General features: G+C 46.3%; 1 gene segment (V, D, J or C); it reads right to left on the bottom strand.

Annotated features, from left to right (window-relative positions):
* Positions 1-766: 766 nt before the first annotated feature.
* LOC132811819 (immunoglobulin kappa variable 3-15-like) lies at positions 767-14,410 on the bottom strand. The segment is given in 3 exon segments: positions 767-1,473; positions 13,313-14,157; positions 14,343-14,410. Coding segments are annotated over 2 exon segments (480 nt in total).
* Positions 14,411-21,727: the final 7,317 nt, after the last annotated feature.

Genomic DNA, 21,727 nt, shown 5'->3' with positions numbered 1-21,727 from the left:
AGAGTAACACACTCACACTGAGAGAGACACCTACAGGCAGCACAGAGTAACACACTCACATGAGAGAGACACCTACAGGCAGCACAGAGTAACACACTCACACTGAGAGAGACACCTACAGGCAGCACTAAGTAACACACTCACACTCCATGCTGCGGATCGGTGTCTCACCGAATGTGGGTGTGTTACTGAGCGCTGTCTGTGGTGTGTCTCTGAGTAACACAGCCACACTCAGAGAGACATCTACAGGCAGTATTGAGTTAAACACTCACACTCAGAGAGGCACACAGCCAACAATGTCTGTGATTGGCCGAAGATTATTTCAGGGGCTATCCGACATGCAGCAGAGATTGCACAGTTCGATCCCATCAGCTGGGCATGTACCAACAGAGTGAAGAGGGAATGCATCAGATTGCACTTACTGAGTCCCAACAACTTTCAGTTTCTGTTCTTTTTGGAATCTACATAAATTCCTGATTAAAGGGATCATTTGAAAAATGATTGATGATTGTAATTGATTGACAGGCCAAGTAACCAATTGTGACAATGACCTGCTGAAATACAGCCAATCAACTGAGAGATGGGGGGAGGAGAAAGTCAGTTATTTCCAAAGCACACGGAGACAGAGACTGAATTTTCACCTTTATTCCCTTTTCCACATTCACATTCACAGAAAAAGAAACAACTGCAATTAACAGCCAAGACAGAGGAAGCTGCTCAAATTCATAGCCACAATGGAGATTGAGGAAAACACTTGGAGAGATTTTCTCAATAACATGAGAATCCTGTCCCTTTAAACAGTGACAAAACCTTAAACTGGAACTGGCAGCTGAGCAGGAAGGAGATCTGGTTTACTGAAGCAGAGACTTCTGAGGTTCACATTGTTTTGTGCAGCTAACATAACAAGGCAATCCTGTCCCCATCAAACATTCCCAGGACAAGGACAGCATGGGGTTTGACACAGTGTAAAGCTCTCTTGACACTGTCGCGATGACCTGCTTTAATATCCAAACCTCAGAAGTTTCTCTGAGCAATCCTGAGAAGGAAGAGAGTTGAAATTCAGTGCTGACAATGACCTTTGTCCTGCCAGCTCAGCCCTGTTCTGTTTAAAGTTGTGTCTCCTCTGTGGACTGTCTCCAACACTCTACACACATTCTGATCTCCTGATGCTCTTGCTGAGGGGAGAGGGGAGGGTCACGTGGGTGAGGGCACAGGAGAAGCGAGCGTCGGACTCCCAGTCAGACCCAGAGAGGGTCAGCAGGCTGCTGACACTGTAGGTGCTGTCCGAAGCTCGCAGGTAGTTGCTGGTCTGAACCCCGTCCGAAATGACTGCACCGTCCTTCTTCCACTGCACCTCCAGCTCATCGGGATAGAAGTGATTGGCAAGGCACACCAGGGTGGCAGTGCCCTTGGCATTGACCTGCTCCGGGGAGGGGGGCAGCAGGGTCAGCTTGGGCTGAGAGTTCTCACGGCCTGAAAGACAAGAGAAACAATTTTAATTCCTGCCACTGGAAGGGAATTCAACCATAATCTGGCCATACAATCTTTTTGAACATTTGTCGTCAATACAGAATAAACCCAACAAATGACCAAGCATTGTTCACATTGCTTCTTGGGATGTGGGTGTCACTGGCAGGGCCAACATTTATTACCCATCCCTAATTGCCCCTGAGAAGGTGATGGTGAAGTAGCATAGAGAGAAGGGACAGTTTCTGGGCAGCTGGAAGGGCTGTCAATGGGGGAGCATTTTCGTGACAGTGATCAGAACTCAGTGAGATTGAGAGTAGGGATGGAAATGGAGAACCATGGAGCAAGTGTAAAAGTTTTCATTTTACTAAACTGTGTGGTGCTTTGGTAAAAGTGGATCGGAACCAATGGCATGATGGGAAATCAGTGTCAGGGCAGTAGGAGCCCTCGAAGGATGAGACAGACTGTTCAGAATCTGGTCCCACAATTAGTAAGGGTGTGGCTTCCAGATCTAGACCAAATGAACAAGAGGATTGGGGTTCACATACTGACATGGATTGGGAACTGGTTGGCAGACAGGACAGAAAGAATGAGTCTTTTTCTGAATGACAGGTAGTTACACAGTGGTCAGTCCTTGGTACTCAGTTATTCTTAAAGTATAATAATAGAATCATCGAGTCAGAGAGACCCAAAAGGCCCATCAGCCCATTGTGTCCATACTGGTCAAAAAACAACAACCCAATAATTCTCATCCATTTTACCAGCATGAGGGAATTAGATGCGGTATGTGTTCAATAAGGAATTAGATGTAGTTCTTCGGATGAAAGGGATCAAAGAATGTGGGGAGAAAGCAGGAACAGGGGACTGTGTTGGATAATCAGCCATGATCATATTGAATGGTGGAGCAGGCTTGGGGGCCAAATGGCCTACGGTTGCTCGTAGTTTGGATGTTTCTATCTGTATCTCAGATAATGAAGGAATTTGAAACTGCAAGTCATGTGGAGATGGAAGATTTGGCCATGGTGTTTAATGCAGGTCAGTGAGGTGGTAAGAAGACACATGGGATAAACTGTTCTTCATTTTCCCTTGATGGAATGAGGGCAATTGCTGGATCGGCAGCATTTATTGTCCATCGCTAATCACCCAAAGGGCAGTTTAGAGTCAACCACATTGCTGTGGGTCTGGGGTCACATGGTAAGGATGGCAGTTTCTTTCCCGAAAGGACATTAGGGAATCAGATGGCGTTTTCCTGACAATCAAAGATGGTTTCATGGTCGTCATTAGACTTAATTCCAGATTTTTTTTGATTGAATTTGAATGCCACCATCTGCTGGATTCTAACCCTGGTCCCCAGAACATTACCTGGATCTCTGGATTAACAGCTCAGCAATAACACCATTAGACCATCACCTCCCTTATCTCATTTTTGGTTGACTGTGAAAGCAAGGTGTTTGTTTATTCTGGAACTGTATAAAACCCCAGTTAGAGCACAGTGAGAGAACAGTGTACGGTTCTGGTCACCACATTACAGAAGGATGTGATCCCACAGGAGACCAGGACAGAGGAAGAGTTTGTCTGGAATGGGAACTTTGAGTTTTGAGGAATGTTTGGATTGGCTGGGAGTGTTTTTGTTGGAACACAGGAGGCTGAGGGGAGATTTGATGGTGGTGTGTAAAATGATGAGGGGCCTGGACAGAGTGGGTAGGAAGGACTGATTTCCACCAGCACAGAGGGCAATAACCATGGGGAGAGATTGAAATCAGTTGGGGGCAGGATTATAGGGGAGTTGAGGGTATTTGTTTTCACCCAGAGCTTGGTGGGATGTGGGACTCACAGCCTGAAAGGGTGGGAGAGGCAGAAACCCTCATCACTTTGAAAAAAACACTTGGGTATTCACTTCAAACAGTGAAACCTCCAGAGCTATGGAGCAAGAGCTGGAAAGTGGGATGGATCTTGATACTTCTTTAACAAACCTCCGATCACCCACAGATCAGGAGAAATTTATCCGAGAACTTTGGAGCAGACTCGGATCCACACACTTCGGGAATGAGTCACATTGGGGTGTCTGTGTAGAAGGTTCTAGATTACATTTCAAACCTTGCTGCACACTGCTGGGCTGAGGTCAAGGGTGAGGCTGCAAAGAGTCTCAGTGTCCTTTGGGTCACTGCTCCTAATGACCCCATGCCCCCGGAAGGTGAGAGTGCACAGACAATGGGTGAGTGTTCGGATCAGGAGACTTCAAACTTAAAGAAAGACTTGCATTTGTGAAGCACCTGTCCCCAAATCAAGATGTCCCAATGGATCTTTCCTGCAGACTGTGCACAGCGAGATCCCAAACACAATATGATAAAAAGAAGAGAAACAGATTTTCATTGATTTTGACTGGGGGATAAATATTGATTAGGGACACCAGGGGGAACTGCCTGCTCTTCATCCAAAAGTCCATGGAATGGCATCTTTCACAACTGGAAGACTCTCAGTTCATCCAAAAAAAAAGAATACTTCACTGGAAGTGAGGTTGCAGGTAGGTGGGGGGGTGGGGGGGGTGACAATGTCATTTGGTTTGCTTTCTTTTATTGGTCAGTGCATTGAGTATTGGAGTTGGGAGCTCTTGTGGCTGACAGACATTGGTTAGGGCACTTTTGGAATACTGTGTGTAATTCTGGTCTCCCTGCTGGAGGAAAAATGTTGTGAACCTTAAAATGGTTCAGAAAAGATTTACAAGGATGTTGCCAAGGTTGGAGGGTTTGAGCTATCGGGAGAGGCTGAATAGGCTGAGGCTGTTTTCCCTGGATCATTGCAGGTTGATGGGTGACCGGATGGAGGTTTATAAAATCATGAGCAGCATAGATAGGGTGAATAGAGAAGATCTTTTCTCCAGAGTGGGGGAGTCCAGAACTGGAGGGCATAGGTTGAAGGTGACAGGGGAAAGATTTAAAAGGGACCTAAAGAACAACGTTTTCATTCAGATGGTGTTAAATGTATGAAATGGGCTGCCAGAAGAAGTGGTGAAGGCTGGTATGATTAAAACATTTAAAAGGCATGGATATGTAAATCAGAAAAGTTTAGAGCATATGGGCATCAATCCAGCCCTTAACATTTCAGGCTCTTCCAAAGACATTTACAGACAGTTTTGTTTGACAAGGAGTCACTGTTGCAATGTCAGGAAGGTGGCAGCCAGTTTCTACACAGCAGGATTCAAGTAGAAGCAAGAGATCAAAGAGCAATAATGAGAAATATTGGCCTGATTAGATTCCCTCCAGTGTGGAAACAGGCAGTTCAGCCTGACAAGTCCACACCAACCCTCCAAACAGCAGCCCACCCAGAAACATTCCATACATTTACTCCTGACTATTTCATCTAACACTGTAGGCAATTTAGAATGGCCAATTCACCTGGCCTGCACATCTTTGGACAGTGGGAGTAAACCAGAGCACCTGGGGGAAACCCACACAGACACAGGGACAATGTGCAAACACCACACAGACAGTTTCCCAAGGCAGGAATTGAACCCGTATCCTTGGCGCTGTGAGGTAGCGGTGCGAACCACTGAGCCACCATGCCTGAGGTCAATCGACACATAAAGTAATTTGGTTCAGTTGGATGGAAAATGAGAAAACAGAAGGTGAAGGAGAAGGTCGATTGTTGGTTAGTGGTGGGATTGATTGTTACCAGAAAATAAAAGATGGGGACGGATTTTTTGAATATCAAAGGAACTAAAGAAGTGCAGGGAAAATCAATAATAAAATAAATTTAAAGAGTTTGTAACTAAATGCACAAAGCATTCCGAATAAGGTAGACAAAGTGACGCAATAAATCAAGGTAAATTGAGTGTCCAAGGAATTAAACTAGTTAAAGTGGAGGAGGGCTCAGGAGAGGTTATTCAAGTTTCTAGAAGACAACCTAGGACAGAGAGTACAGAAAGGAACAAGAGTCGAACTTCAAGCACAGTAGATAAGAGGACAATGATGAGAAGGAGGGCAGTCAATGCAGGACTGAGGGTGTTGTACTTAAATGCACACAGTATACACAATGAGCTTGTAGTGCAGATTGAAACTGGTAGGTACGATGTTGTGGGTATCACAGAGACATGGCTGTAAGGGGGTCTGGGCTGGGAACTAAATATCCAAGGATCCATGTCCTATCAAAAGGACAGGCAGATGGGCAGAGGGGCAAGAGTTGCCTTGTTAGTGTGAAATAAAATTCAATCAATAGCAAGAAGTCAGAAGGTGTAGAATCTGTGTGGGTAGAGCTGAGGAACCACAATAAAGAATCTGATGCAAGTTATGTCCAGGTCTCCAAGCAGTAATCAGGGTGTGGGGAAGGAAATCAATCAGGAGACAGAAAATTAGATTAGATTACTTACAGTGTGGAAGCAGGCTGTTCAGCCCAACAAGTCCACACCGACCCACTGAAGCGCAACCCACCCATACCCCTACATTTACCCCTTACCTAACACTACGGGCAATTTAGCATGTCCAATTTCACCTGACCTGCACATCTTTGGACTGAGGGAGGAAACCCACGCAGACAGGGGGAGAATGAGCAAACTCCACGCAGTCAGTCGCCTGAGATAGGAATTGAACCTGGGTCTCAGGCGCTGTGAGGCAGCAGTGCTAACCACTGTGCCACCATGCCGCCCAGAAAAGGGATAAACTAAATGTCAGGGTAGACCTCAATGGATAGGTGGACTGGGTAGTGCATCGAAAGAAAAGGATTTCATGGAATGTCTACGAGATGGTTTTTGGAGCAGCTTGTGGTTGAGCCATGATGGAACAGGCAGGTGTGGATTCAGTGATGTGGAATGAGGCAAACATGATTAGTGAGTTTAAGGTGAAAGTATCACTCTGGATAAGTGACCATAATTCCCCCTGTAGTTTGAGAGAGAGAAGCTACAATCAGATGGAACTGTATTTCAGTTGAGTAAAGGTAACTGCAAAGACATGAGGAAGGAGCTGGCCAGAGTTGGTTGTAAGGGGAGCCGAGCAGGTAAGATGGTGGGGCAGCAAACAGCAGAGTTTCTGGGGGTAATTCAGGAAGTAGAGTAGGAATTCATCCCAAAAAAGAAAAAAACATTCTCAGGGGAGGACAAGGCAACCATGGCTGATGAGGGAGGTCAAGGACAGCATAAAAGCAAAAGAAAAGGCATCCAATGTGGTGGAGGATAGTGGGAAGCCAGAGGATTAGGAAGTCTTTAAAGAGCTATAGAGGATAACTAAAAAAGCATTAAGGGTGGAGAAGATGAAATCTGGGAGTTATCTAGCCAGTAATATAAAAGAAGATTGCAAGAGTTTTAGCAAATATATAAAAAGGAAGAGGGAGGCAAAACTAGACATTGGATCACTGGAAAATGAGTTTGGAGAAAGAATAGTAGGAAATGAAGGAATAGCCGAGGAATTGAATCGATACTTTGCATCAGTCTGCACCATGGAAAACACCAGCAGTGTACCAGTACTTCCAGACTGTCAGGGGGCAGTTCAGGCGTGTAGTGGCCATCACTAAGGAGGAGGTACTGGGAAGCTGGAAGGTCTGAATTTGGATAACTCCCCCAGACTGGATGAACTACACCAGTGTGTTCTGAAGGAGATCACTGAAGAGATTGTGGAGGCATTGGTGATGATCTTTCAGGAATCAATGGAGTCAGGGTGTGGAGGTGGAGATTTGATGGGGGATATATACCCCTTGCCTAAGGCTAAGGCCAATTCACCTGACCCGCACATCTTTGGACTGTGGGAGGAAACCGGAGCACCTGGAGGAAACCCACACAGACACGGGGAGAACATGCAAACTCCACACAGTCAGTCGCCTGAGGCAGGAATTGAACCCAGGTCCCTGGCGCTGTGAGGCAGCAGTGCTAACCAATGTGCCACAGTGTCACCCGGTGGACTTGGAAGTGCAATGGTAAAAATAGGGCTGAGTCAACACGGTTTCATCAAGGGGAGGTCATGCCTGGCAAATGTGTTAGAATTCTTTGAGGAGGCAATGAGCCAGTCAGGCAAAGGAGAGTCCGAGGAAGTAATGTATTTTGATTTCCAGAAGGTATTTGACATAAGATAAGCGCCCACGGTGTTAGGGGCAATGTACTGGCATGGACTGAGAACGGACAGGTTGGCATAAAGCAGAGAGTGAGGAAAGATGGCAGCTGGTGACTGGTAGAGTTCTGCAGGTGTCAATGTTGGGACAATAACTATTCACGTTATACATTAACAATCTGGATGAAGGAAGTGAAGACATTGTTGCTAAGTTTGCAGACAACATGAGATAGGTGGAGGGACAGGAGGGGCGGCACGGTGGCACAGTGGTTAGCAGTGCTGCCTCACAGCGCCAGAGACCTGGGTTCAATTCCCAACTCAGGCGACTGACTGTGAGGAGTTTGCACGTTCTCCCCGTGTCTGCGTGGGTTTCCTCCGGGTGCTCCGGTTTCCTCCACAGTCCAAAGATGTGCGGGTCAGGTGAATTGGCCACGTAAATTGCCCGTAGTGTTAGGTAAGGGGTAAATGTAGGGGTATGGGTGGGTTTCGCTTCGGTGGGTCGGTGTGGACTTGTTGGGCCGAAGGGCCTGTTTCCACACTGTAAGTAATCTAAAGTAATCTCTAATCTAAAGGTAGTGTTGAGGAAGTGGGAAGGCTGTAAAAGGTCCTAATAGGCTCTGAGAGTTGGCAAAGAAGTGGCAGATAGAACACAAGAAGAAATACAAAGACTGTTTGCTAAATGAGGAAAGCCTTTGGAAATCTAAAGCACAAACCTCATTCAGGTTTCTCTTCAGGTTAACAGGCAGGTCCAGTTTGTGCTTGAGAAGGCAAATGAAATGATAGCATTCATTTCAATAGGGCCAGAATACAAGAGCAGAGATGTACTGCTGAGGCTGTGTAAGGCTCTGGTCAAACTGTATTTGGAATATTGTGGGCATTTTTGGGACCCATATTTTAATAGAACAATGTACTGGCATTGGAGGGGTTTACAAGAATGATCCTGGCAATGAAGGGCTTGTCATATCAGGCGTGCTTGAGGACTCTGGGTCTGTACTCAATGGACTTTAGAAGGATGAAGAGGGATCTTATTGAAATTTACAGAATACTGACAGGCCTGGATAGAGTGGATGCAGAGAAGATGTTTCCAAAAACAGGAGAGACTCGGTAACCAAGGCACAGCCTCAGAATGAAGGGCCGACTCTTTAGAGTTGAGATAAGGGTGAATCTCTTCAGCCAGAGGGTGGTGAATCTGTTGAACTTATTGCTACAGAGGGCAGTGGAGGCCAAGTCACTGAGTGTATTTAAGACAGGGATAGATAGGTTTGTGATTGTTAAGGGGATGGAAAATTCCTGTGGAGTAGGCAGGAGAATGGGGTTGAGAAGCATATCTGCCAAGATCAAATTGCAGAGCAGATTCAATGGGCTGAATGGCTGATTTCTGCTCCTATTTCTTAAAGTCTTCTGGAGAGTTTCCCAAAACCCTGGAACACTGAACCTACTGGACTGTGAGCCCTGCTGTAGCTGTTTATCAACAGATAACCAAAGAGTGGAGAGAGTGTGCATTTAGGTGGGAACTTCAGAATGCTTCCCAGCTCCTGGAATACCATGAGTGCAGGAAGTGTGGTCAGTGACAGCAGTTGGAGCTCCAGGTTCTGGAGCTTGAGCAGCAGCTGGTGTCAGTGGAGAGCATCTGTGAGGCTGAGAGCTCCGTGGAGAGCACGTTTCTAGATGTGGTCACTCTGCACCTTCAGAGTATGCAGGGAGAGAGGGAATGGGGGAGCAGCAGACAGTCCAAAAGGACCAGGCAGCTAGTACAGGAATCCCTGAGTGCCTCCCACTCTCCAACTAGGATTCAGTTCAGAATCCTGATGAGAATGATGGTTCATCTGGGGAGTGCAGCCAGAGCCAAGTCCCTGGCACCACGGGGGGGGGGGGGGCTCAGCTATACAGGAGGGCAGAAGGAAAACTGGAAGAGCGATAGTGAGAGGATATTTGAGAGTGAGGGCATCGATAGGTGTTTCTGCAGCTGCAGATGGGAATCCAGGATGGTGTGTTGTCTCTCTGATGCCAAGGTCAAGGATGTCACTGAGCGGCTGCAGAGCACCCTGAGGGGAGAGGGGGAACAGCCAGCAGTCATAGTCCACATTGGTCCCAGTGATGGATGGAGAAAAAGGAACGTGGTCCTGCAGTCAGAAGGTTGGGAGCTCTGGAGGGAATTAGCAGCAGGAACTGAAAAGGAGGAATCTCCGGATGACTTCCAGTGCTACATGCAGGTGAGAATAGAATCAGGAGGTGAGCACAGGTGACTGTGGGGCTGGAAAGAGGATCCATGAGGGAGGTCTTTGGATTTTTGTGAGGTGGTTTACTCATGCAGTTAGAGAGGGTTTAAACTAACTTGGCAGGGCTGTGCGAACCAGGAGAGAATGTCAAAGAGGAACACAAAGGAACACAGAATCCTCAGTTCAGTCAATAAGTCACCTCCCAGTGGGAAGGATGTGGAGAATACAAATGCATGAATTTACAGAGACCTGCAAATATGATAGAGTTGTTATAAATGGGCGGGGCGGTCTTTAGCTTCTGAATATAGACTGGGATAGTAGCAGTGTAATGGGCAGGAAGGGCCCAGAGTTGTGAGAGTGTGTTCAGGTGAATTTTCAGGTGGCATCGGTGGCTCAGTGGTGGCTCAGGTGGGGCAGCACGGTGGCTCAGTGGTTAGCACTGCAGCCTCTCAGAGCTAGGGTCACAGGTTCGATTCCAGCCTTGGGTAACTGTCTGTGTGGAGTTTGCACATTCTCCCTGTGTCTGCGTGGGTTTCCTCCGGGTGTTCTGGTTTACTCCCATGGTCCAAAGATGTTCAGGTCAGGTGAATTGGCCATGCTAAATTGCCCACAGTGTTAGATGCATTACTGAGAGGGAAATGGGTCTGGGTGGGTTACTCTTCGGAGGATCGGTGAGGACTTTTTGGGCAGAAGGGCCTGTTTCGACCCCGTAGAGGCTCTAATCTAATCATTGGCAGTGAAGAAGGCTGTCTAAGAATACAATGGAATCTTGATCAACTGGGCCAGTGGGCTGAGGAATGGCAGATGGAGTTTAATTCAGATACATGTGAGTGCTATATTTTGGTAAGACACAAGACATGGGTGAGATCCCAAACAAATATTTCAGGTCAGTATATATTGTGGAGAAAGCTAGGGAATTTGGAAAAATAGTGATGTCTTGAAAAGAGACCACACACAAATGAGGAGACGCTCAAGATCTGAAAACACATAAAAGTAGTAGATAAACCCTAGGACCTGATCAGGTGTATCCCAGAACATTGTGGCAAACTAGGGAAGAGATTGCTGGGCCCCTTACTGAGATATGTGTATCACTGACAACTATGGGTAAGGTGCTGGAGAACCAGAGAGGTTGGCTAATGTTATGCCATTATTTAAGAAAGAAAGACTGTAAGGAAAAGCCAGGGAATTATAGACCAGTGAGCCTGATGTCAGTGTTGGGTAAGATGTTGGAGTGGATTCTGTGGGATAGGATTTACATTCTTTGGATAATCAATGTGGTTTTATGCATAGGAAATCATGTCTCCTGAATTTGATTGAGGAGGTGACAAAGAAGATTTATGGAGATAGAACAATAGACATTGTCAATATGGACTTCAGTAAAGTTTTTGACAAGGTTCCACATGATAGACTGGTTAGTAAGGTTAGACCACATGGGATCCAGGGGGAGTGAGCCATTGGGATAAAAAAATTGGATTGAAGATAGGAGACAGGAGTGGTGGTAAAAGGTTGCTTTTCAGACTGGAGATCTGTGAATAGCTGTGTGCCACTAACATTGGTGCTGGATTCACTATTTTATAGAAATGATTTGGATGTGAATATAGGAGTTACAGTAAGTTTGTAGATGATATCTAAATTGGTACGATAGTGGATAGCGAAGAAATTCATCTCAGAGTACAGCGGGACCTTCATCAGATGGGGCAATGGGCAGAGGTGTAGCATATGGAGTTCAGTTTAGATAACTGTGAGATGTTGCATTTTGGAAAGGCAACCCAGGGCAGGAGTTAGACAGTTAATGGGAGGGCCCTGTGGAGTGTTGCTGAACAAAGAGACCTCGGATTGAAGATGCAAGTGCATTATTACTTGAAAGTGGGGTCACAAGTAGACAGGGTGATGAAGAAGGTGTTGGGTACACTTGCTTTTATTGGTCACTATTTTGAGTATAGGAGTTGGGACATCATGTTGCAGCTGTACAGGAGATTAGTGAGGCCACTTTGGCAATAATGTGAACAATCCTGATCACCTTGAAAATAGGAAGGATGCTGTTAAACTTATAAAGCTGCAGAAAAGATTTACAAGGACATGGCCAGGAATTGGAGGGTTTGAGCTATAGGGAAAGGCTGAAGAAACTGGGTCTATTTTTCCTACAGCATCTAAGGCTTCGGGGTGACCTTATAGATGTTTATACAATCATGAGGGGCATGGACAGGGTGTATATCCAAGGCCTTTTCTTTGGGAAAGGGAGTCCAAAACAAGATGGCATAGGTTTAAGGTGAGAGGCAAAATATTCAAAAGGGACCTGAGGGGTAACTTGTCACACAGAGGGTGGTATGTGTCTGGATCGAGCTGCCAGAGTAAGTATTGGAGGCAGATACTATTACAGCATTTAAAACGCATTGGGATGGGTACATGAATCGGAAGGGTTTTGAGGAATGTAAGCAAAATGCTGGCAAATGGGATGAGGTGATTTAGGATATCTGGTTATCATGGACAAGTTGAACTGAAAGGTCTGTTTCCACGCTGTATGACTCCATGACGATGAGAAGCTGGAAAAGCTGAAACTTTTTATTCTGACACGTAAGAGTCTGAGGAGTGACCTTGTAAAGGTTTATAAAATCATGAGGGTCATAGAAAATGTGAATAATTCAGGAAGGAGCTGAAGTTTTGTAGAAATGGCAAAAAATATTCCTGAAGATCCTTCCAGGGATGAGGAACATCAGTTATACAGATTGATTGGAGAATTTGGGACTGTCTTCTTTGGCGAAGGCTGAGAGGAGATTTGTTTGAGGAATTAAAACCAGGAGGGGCCTGGACAGGGTAAATAGGGAGAAAATGTTCCCAATTGAGAAAGGATTGAGACCGAGAGAACACAGATTTAAAGTAATAAGTAAAAGTAACAAAAGTGAGAGGGGGAACAACATTTTCAGCCAGTGGGTGGTTAAGGTGTGGAATGCACTGCCTAAGAGTGTGGTGGAGGCAGCTTCAATTAAAACATTCCGAAGGGAATGAGACTGTTATTTGAAAAGGAACAATGTGCAGGGTGACAGGGAGAAGGCAGGAGAATGACACTCAGTGAATTGCTCAGTCGGAGAACCATGACAGACAGGATGGACGGAATGGCCTCCTTGTGCACTGTAACTATTCTGTGATTGTGTGATTGAGCAGAGTTAAAGCTGGGGGAGGTGGGAGCTCGGTGTCTCACTGTGCTGCTGCTGCTGCTGCTGAGGTCAGTGAGATCAGAGACTGGGACAGGGAGCCAGAGCTCACATCAAACTCTGCCCCGTGTCCGTCACACTGAGACTGGCAGGAGGCTACTCACTGATTTCACTCCATGCTGCAGGAATGGGACCACAGGCTGCAAATGGACAGAGCTCCTCCACACGGTGAGTAAAACTGACTGACTTATATCTTGCTTCTTAAAGGGGGCAATGGAACTGAAGTGGTACGGTTGGACAACTGTTAGACACAGTGCTCCTTAATCAACCATTTCGTTCACTGCAGCTCCCCACTAACACCTTCAACAAATCAGTAACTGTATTTTAGAAAGTGTGTTTCAGTATTGAAAGGGTTAATAACAGAGGATTGAGGTTTACTTACTCAGTCTGAGCTTGGTTCCTTTACCGAACGTGTCCCACAGTGAGAGTTCCCAGTGCAGAGGCTGTACAAAAACCTCTGCTCTCTGCTTCCCCCCCATCACTCTCAACCTCTCCCTGTCTCCCAGTCTCTCGTTCACTCTCAACTTCTTTCTGCCCCTCTCTGTCTCTCCCTCATTCATGTGTCTTTCTGTCTCCATCTCTCTCTGTGTCCAGCTGGGCTTGGGAGCTTTGTGAAATTTATTTTTCGATATTAAATCTTGCAGCTGTTCTTCACGCGTGGTCATGGAGTGTCAGAGGGAAACTTGAGGCCTTCAGTGAGCGGTGGACACCACAGGGACTGGAGTGTGTCATGGACAGTTACAATCCCAGCATGGGGTAATTTGTTCAGTTTCATTTGTATCTAATTGTGGATGTGTCAGTTCAGGCTGTGGGACTGTGTGTCCATTATTATACATTTTATATAACTGATTGATGTGTCAGTGCATGAGGTGGTGCTGTGTGTCTTGAGGTTTTGGTATGGCTCTGTATCACTGTGTTGAGCGGAGCTGCTATACCAGCTGTAATCCTGCTGACAGTAATAGTCAGCGACATCCTCACTCTGAACGTTGCTGATTGTCAGGGTGTAACTGGTCCCTGATCCACTGCCGGTGAATCGCTCGGAGACTCCTGTGAATCGAGATGTTGCAGCATAGATCAGGAGAGAGGGTTTCTGACCTTCTCGCTGCTGGTACCAACTGAGGTAGCTGCTAATGCTTTGACTGGCCGTACAGGTGATGGTTGCAGTCTGGCCCAGTTCCACTGACAGCACCGGGGGAGACTGGGTCATGATAATCTCCCCATTGATACCTGAGGGGTCAGAGAGAAACACAGTGAAGTCAGAACTGTCACAGAAAGAGCCGGTCAAATGAGAGATTGTTGGAGACACTGAGCATTCCTCTGGTTTCAGCATTTTCCCTTCAATCACAAGTCAGTGGAATTGGAGTGAAATGGAGAGCAGCGAAGATTCAAGGTGGAAGGAGAGAGATTTGTACCTGCGACACAGAATGCCAGGGGCCAGATCAGCTGGATGTGTGTAATCATGGTGTGTGCTCCTGTCCCTGTGCCTGGCTCCTGATAAACTCTCCCTTCACTGGGCTCTGCTTTATAAAGCTGCAGCCTGTGAGAGTCTGACTGGGTGTTCCTCAGTATGTAAATGGCATCAGGCAGAGAGAGCCACGTCAGCCCCTCACACTTCCTCTTCTCTCTCTCTCTCTCTCTCTCTCTCTCATCCTTTCTTTTCTTTCTCCCTTTTCCCTTTTTTCTCTTTCTCACCCTTCTCTTGTATACGTTCTTGTTATTCGTTGACTTTCTCTCTCTTTTTCTATTTCCGTCTCCAACTCTGTCCTCTCCCAATTATATAACTACTTATATCTTTCCTTTTTTCCATGTATGTTTGACATTCTGTTTATCTCCCTCCCTTCTGTTTTGGTTGGTCTCTCTCTCTCTCTCTTTCTGATCATTCATTCTTCTCCTTCACTTATATTACTACCTAATTCCTCACTCATTCTCTCCTTATACCCTCAATCTCTAATTGCCTCACTCTCTCTTTGTTTCCCTCCCTCCAGTCACTCTCTAGCAGGCATTATTCCAGGACATTGGAACAGTGAGTCCTGGGGCAGCAATTAAATGCCTCGCCCTCTCTCACTCAATCTCACAATGTACACTTGCTCTCTGTCTCTGTCTGTGTGTGTCTTCTGTGTCTCTCTCAATCAAAAGTTCAATGACATGAACAGCATTTAACAAGTCTCTACTGATCATCAATGATCTAGCAACATCAATCCCAGCTTGGCATTGAGGGAGAGGATCAGCCATGGTCATATTGAATGGCAGAACAGACTCACAGGGCCAATCCCTAACCCTTACCCTAACCCTAACCCTAAACCTAACCCTACTCCTGCTCTCTATTTCTATCTTTGTATGTCTGTGTAATCTCCAATCTCTGTCCCTGGATATTGATCCCTCTATTCATGGAAAAAGTTGCCTTCCTGTCCACTCTATCCCTGCCTCTCATAATCTTTTTGCCCTTCAGCAGGTTCCCTCTCAACCTTCACTGCTCCAAGAGAAACAATCCCAAACTTTCCAATCCTTCCTCATAGCTCACACCCTCCAGGCCAGGCAGCATCCTGGGAAATCTTTGCACCATCTCGAGTACAGTCATATCTTTCTCATAATATGGTGACCAGAACATCTCTGCACGTCTGTCTCTCTCTTTCACTGGATTGCCTCTACTCTTTGTCTCACACCTACTCTGTCTGTCTGTCTCTCTCTCTGTCCCCTCTCTCTCAGTCACACTGTCTCATACTCTATCTCGCTCTATCTCTATTCTTCAACTCCACCATCTCTACCTCTCTCTACCTCTCTCTCTCCCCCGCTTTTACTCATCTTACACTGCCTGAGATTCTTTATCCTGCTCTCTCTCACTTTCACACCCTGCCCTTCTATGTCTCTCTCGTCAACATTCTCTCTCTCTCTCTCTCTCTCACACACACACACGCACACTCTCTGCCTTTCCAACAAGGTCCCAAGTGGTAAAAGTTAAATACAGGTTATATCTCCTCCAAATCTAATGGATGTTAACCCTTGACACCAGGAGTATGTCTACTCCTGGAATAAAGGCCCATTTCCCACATTGACCAGGGTTTGGCCTCTCTCAGGAAGACGGTCAGATTCTTGTCAAATGAAGGGCAATTCTGTGCTGTTGGCCCATTCTTCCTGGGGACTGGTTTGGACACAAATCTCATTCCATGAAAGCCCAGCAGAGGGAGGAGATCCTCAGGCCATCAGTATGACCTGGAGGGATAGGACAGGATCTGACCCATTGACCCATCCTATCCATTCACAACATGTTCCAATCCTTTCCCCTCACCTTTCCCTTCCATGGTCAAGCTCCAGTTTTATTGGTATGAGGATTGGACCATCACACAGTTACTACAGAAAGGAAATGAGCCCCACACTCACTACAGTATCCATGTCCCACTGGACTGTCCAGTGGAGACCAGTAAGCATGGAATTCATTCCCACAGAACTCTCCAGTAGAGACCATTAAACATAGGCATCTTTGCCGCTGGAGCCTCCAATGGAGACCAGTAAATATGGGTCTATTTCCCACTGAATACTCGAGCAGAGCCTAGTTAACATGGACCTTATTCCTACTGGGCCCTCCAATAGAAACCAGGAGAGAAAGGCCTCCATTTCTTTGAACTCTCCAGTCCAGACCAGTAAATATAGACGAGCTTCAAACTGGCTCCTCCAATACAGACCAGTAAAGATGTGACTCTTTGTGAATGGATCCTCCAATACAGACCAGTAAACAAGGATCTCATTGCAAGATTGAACTTCGGAATGAGGAGCAGGAATAGGTAATCAAACCCGTTTCCTATTTAACATGATCATGGCTGAACTTAACCTCCTCTCCACTTTCCAGACGGCTACCTATTGCCCTCTATCCTGCTTTTCATCAGAAAGATATCTGTTTCTTTCTTGAATCTGTTGATTGATTCTGCCTCCACTGTGCTTGAGGAAGGGGGTGGGGAGGGGGGGGGGCGGGGGGGGGGGGGGGGTGGAGATGATGGTGCGCACTGACATCCACAGATTCGCAACCTTCTGCGAGAAGTAGTTGGAATGGAACAGATTCCATACAGTATGAAACCAGGCCATTCAGCCCAATAAGTCCACACCAACCCTTCAAAGAGCATTCCACCCAGAGCCATTCTGGAACCTTTTCCCTGTAACCCTATATTTCCCATGACTAATGAATCTAACCTACACTTTCCTGGACACTATGGGTAAATTAGCATGGCCAATCCTCTGAACGTGTACATCATTAGACTGTGGGAGGAAATCAGAGCACACAGATGAAGCTCACACAGACAGGGGGAGAATGTGCAAACTCCATGCAGTTGCCTGAGGGTGGAGTCGAACCTGGGGCCCTGGCACTGTGAGGCAGCAGTGCTCACCACTGCACCACTCTGTCACCTGTAGTTTCTCCTCATCTCAGTTTTAAACATACCTCCTCTCACTCTATGTCTATGACCTATTGTTCGAGACTGGCCCACAAGAGAGTACATCTGTTCAATGCTTGCCCTATCAATCTCCTTTAGCATCTTATATACTTCACTCAGATCTCCCCGTCATGCGACTGAATTCCAGTGAGTACAAGCCCTAGCTATTCAACCATTCCTCATATGGCAGCCCTTTCATCCGGGGAATCAGTCTGGTGAACATCCTCTGAACTGAATCCAGTGCCACCATATCCTTCACCAAGTAAGGAGACCACAACTGGACACAATGCTTCAGATGTGGCCTCACCAATGCCTAATAGAATTGTCACAATATTTCTTTATTTCTGTAATTCAGTCCTTTTATAATAAATACCAAGATTCCAATTGCTGCAAGAAATGCCAACATTCCAATTCCATGGGACTCAATTGGAACCTCCAACAGAGATCAGGAAACATGGGCCTCCATCCCACTGGAATGTCCAATGGACAGCAATAAGCCTGAGCTTCTTTCCCACTGGACCCTCCAGTATTGGAGCTTCAAACCCCACTTCCTCTCCATCACCTAGGTCTCTTATTTCAATCTCCACTACATTGTTTGTCTCTGCACTACATCAGCCCCTTGACCACAGAAACTCTTATTCCTGCTCATCCCACCTCCAAACTCCAACATTCTGATGTCCTCTCTCAGCTTACTCCATCTGTGCTCCATAAATTCCAAATTGTCTGGAATGAAATGGCCCCTTCCCTGTCTCATACCAAGGAGGAGATTGACAGATTTGATTTTAGTAATTAGTTGAAAGTTTACGGAGAGTGGGTGTGGTCAGAATTGGTCAAATTGATGACAGCTCCTGCAGTTGAATATCCTGCTGGCAGGCTCCAGCCTTTTACACACAGAATGGAGAAGTGTGTATTGTAGGCATATATTGTAAACTTCCATAGAATTAAACCTCAGCATCAAATGTCCCTCAGGAGGGGAGAGGGAATGTTCAGGGTCCTGAGCTCCATTTCCCAGCCCAGGCAGTTTGCCTCCCAATGAATGAATGAGATGCCAGCTTGGAGCCCAGGTTAGGGACAGTCTCTGCTGTGGACCCAAGTCAACAAGAGGCAGCTGGAGATCGAGCTGAAAGGAAAGATTTGCTGGGTTATGGGGAGAGAGGGGGCAGTGGGAATAATTGGATCACTCACAGACACCACAGGTGGGGGGGGGGGGGGGGGGGGCAGGTTTAGGACTAAATAGAGAAGGAACTTCTTCACCCAGAGGGTGGTGAATCTATGGAATTCCCTGCCCAGCGAAGTCGTTGAGGTTTCCTCAGTAAATGTTTTTAAAGCTGATTTAGGTAATTTTTTGAACAGTAAATGAATCAAGGGTTTTGGTGAAAAGGTGGGTAAGGGGGAGCTGAGGCCATGAAAAGATCAGCCATGATCTTACTGAATGGCAGAGCAGCCCAAGAGGCCAGAGAGCCTGCTCCTGCTCCTGGTTTTAATGTTCTTATGTGCTGTCAGATTCCAGGGAGTGCAGACAGTTCACAGTTTTCTCCCGTCTCAGTAACAAATGTCCAGCTGCTCCGAGCTCCTTCTTTCACTTCCTCACTTGGTGAAGTTTCAACCTTGCGATCTGACAGCCTTTGCAGTTATTTTTTACACTGGGGCTTTCTGCTGTGGTCAGAATCTCTAATAATAAGTGTCCAATCAGTGACAATCACAGCAGCTAAGAGCAGTCAGGACTGAGGAGCCAGGCTCACTGGGAAACACATTGGGAAGATCAAAGCCATCCCCTTCAGGTCCCGGTACAACCTCCATCCCTCTCCCTGAGCACTGTCTGCTGCTCAACCAGACTCTTTACAAAAACAGAATACCTCAGCAGGTCTGGCAGCATCTGGGGAAAGAAATCAGAGTTAACCTTTCAGGTCGAGTGACCCTTCCTCAGAACAGTTCTGAGAAGGTTCACGTCCCAAAATTTTAACTCTGCTTTCTCTCCACAGATGGTGCCAGACCTGCCGAGCTTTTCCAGCAATTTCTGTTTTTGTTCCTCATTTGCAGCATCTGCAGCTTTTTCGGCTTTTATTTCATACCAGATTCCTTAAAATCTTGGCCTCATCTTTGAGGCTGATCTGAGCCCCAAATCCTCCACAGCACAGAGATCACTCACTGAAAGTCCCACTCGTTGCTTTGGGACTCCAAACATGACCATTCTAATGTTGTCTTGGGCCACATCACAGCCACTGCCCTCTGTAATCTTCAGCTCACACCAAAACTCTGCTGCCCGAATCCGAACTCGCAACAAATCCCATCCCCATCCCCCACTGTCCTCACTGAGCGACATTGGCTCCCGGTCCAATAACACCTCGATTTTCAAATTCTCGTCCTTGTTCTGAAGTCCCTCCCTGTCCATCGACCCTCCCCATCTCTGTAACCTCCTCCTAGCTGCCTCACTCAGTGTGGTCAGCAATCTTGGATATATGGCTCTCTATTCCTTCATCCAAGTCATTCAGAAATATTATGAAATGCTAAAGTCCCAGGACGGATCCCTGGGCACACCACTATTCACCTCTTGCTCATTTGAGGACACACACATTATTCCCTCACTCTGTCTCCTATCTCCAAACTAATTCCTAACCCAAGGCAAATGTTTTTTCTCTTATTCAATATGGTTCCACGTTGATGAACAATCTCTCAAACAGTGAAACTCGGAGCAGGAATAGGCCATTCAGCCCTTCGAGCCTGTTCTGCCATTCAATATGATCATGGCTGATCATCCAACTCAGTTGCCTGTTCCTGCTTCATCCCCATAACCTTTGATCCCTTTCATTCTAAGAACTGTATTGTGCCCTTTCTGGAAAACATTCAGTGGTTTGAGCTGAACTGCTTTCAGTGACAGAAACGTCTACAGGCTTCCTGTAGAATGAAAATATTTCTCTCCATCTCAGCTCTAAATGTCCTTTCCCGTATCCTTAAACTTTAATCCTTGATTCTGGACTCCTTCATCATCAGGAACATCCTGTCTTGTCCTGTTAGGATTCTAGAGTTTTCAGTGTGACTCCCCATAATCTTCTAACCTCCAGTGAATATAATCCTAACTGATCCAGTTTCTCATCAGATCTAAGTCTAATTGCTGTCATCCCAGGAGTCAGCCTGGTAAACCTTCGCTGCCCTCCCTCCACAGCCAGAACATCTTTCCTCAGATAAGTAGACCAAAACTGCACACAATACAATCGTAAAATCGCACAGTACAGAAGAGGCCCTTCGACCCATTGTACCTGTACCATCCAAACTACAGTAAACCTGCATTCATCCAAATTTCCAACACAAGGCCCATAGCTTTAAATGTTATGATATTTCAAGGGTTAATCCAAGTACTTTTAAAAGTCCTCCTCAACTACCAGCCCAGACAATGCAAACCAGACCCCCACCACCCTCTGGGTGAAAATCTCCTCTTCAAATCCCCTATGAAGCTCCTGTCTTTCACAGTGAATGTGTGCCAACTCCGAAGAAGAGGAACAACTGCTTTCTATTCATTGTGTCCATTCCCCTCATAGCCGTTTACACCTCTATCAGGTCCTCTCAACCTTCTCTGCTTCAAAGAAAACAACCCGAGTTTATCCAGCCTCTCTTCATCGCTGAAATGCTTCATCCCAAGCAACATCCTGGTGACTATTCTCTGCACCCCCTCCAATACAATCCCATCCTTCCGATTGCGTGGTGACCAGAACTGCACACAGTACTCCAGCTGTGGCCTAACAAAAATTCTGAATAGCTCCAACATATCTTCCCTGGTCTTCTCATCTATAACTGAAATGATAAAGGCAAGTGTCCCATATGATTTCATCAATACTTTATTCACCTGTTACATTGTCCAAAGTTCATCACCTCACATTTATCAGGGGTAAGTTCCATCTGACTCTGATCTGCCCATCTGACCAATCCAGTTAGATCCTCGTGTCACCCAAGACCTTCTTCCTCATTGTCAACCATCTGCCAAACCTCGTGTCATCCAAAAACTCAGTCATCATCCACTCACCCCCACCCCTCACCTCTCACATTCTCATCTTCATTGTTTCAATACATCCTGAACAATAAGGGACCCAGCACTGATCCCTGTGGTATCCCACTGCACACTGGGCCCAGTCACATAAACAAATTTCTGCCTCCACCCTCTGTCTCCTGTCACTGAACCAGTTTTGGTTTGAATATTCAGGAGTGGACTCACTAAGGCCCCATACAATTACAGCAAGACATCCCTGTTCCTGTACGCAAATTCTCTCACTATAAAGGTAACATATCATTTACCTTCTGCACTGCCTGCTGCACCTACACGCTGACTTTCAGTGACTGGTATACACGGACACAGGCATCTCTGCATCTTCTTCACTGCTCCC

The sequence above is a fragment of the Hemiscyllium ocellatum genome, unplaced genomic scaffold (assembly GCF_020745735.1).
Source record: "Hemiscyllium ocellatum isolate sHemOce1 unplaced genomic scaffold, sHemOce1.pat.X.cur. scaffold_2399_pat_ctg1, whole genome shotgun sequence".
Classification (NCBI taxonomy): domain Eukaryota; kingdom Metazoa; phylum Chordata; class Chondrichthyes; order Orectolobiformes; family Hemiscylliidae; genus Hemiscyllium; species Hemiscyllium ocellatum.
This window is presented reverse-complemented; position numbering and strand designations above follow the sequence as displayed.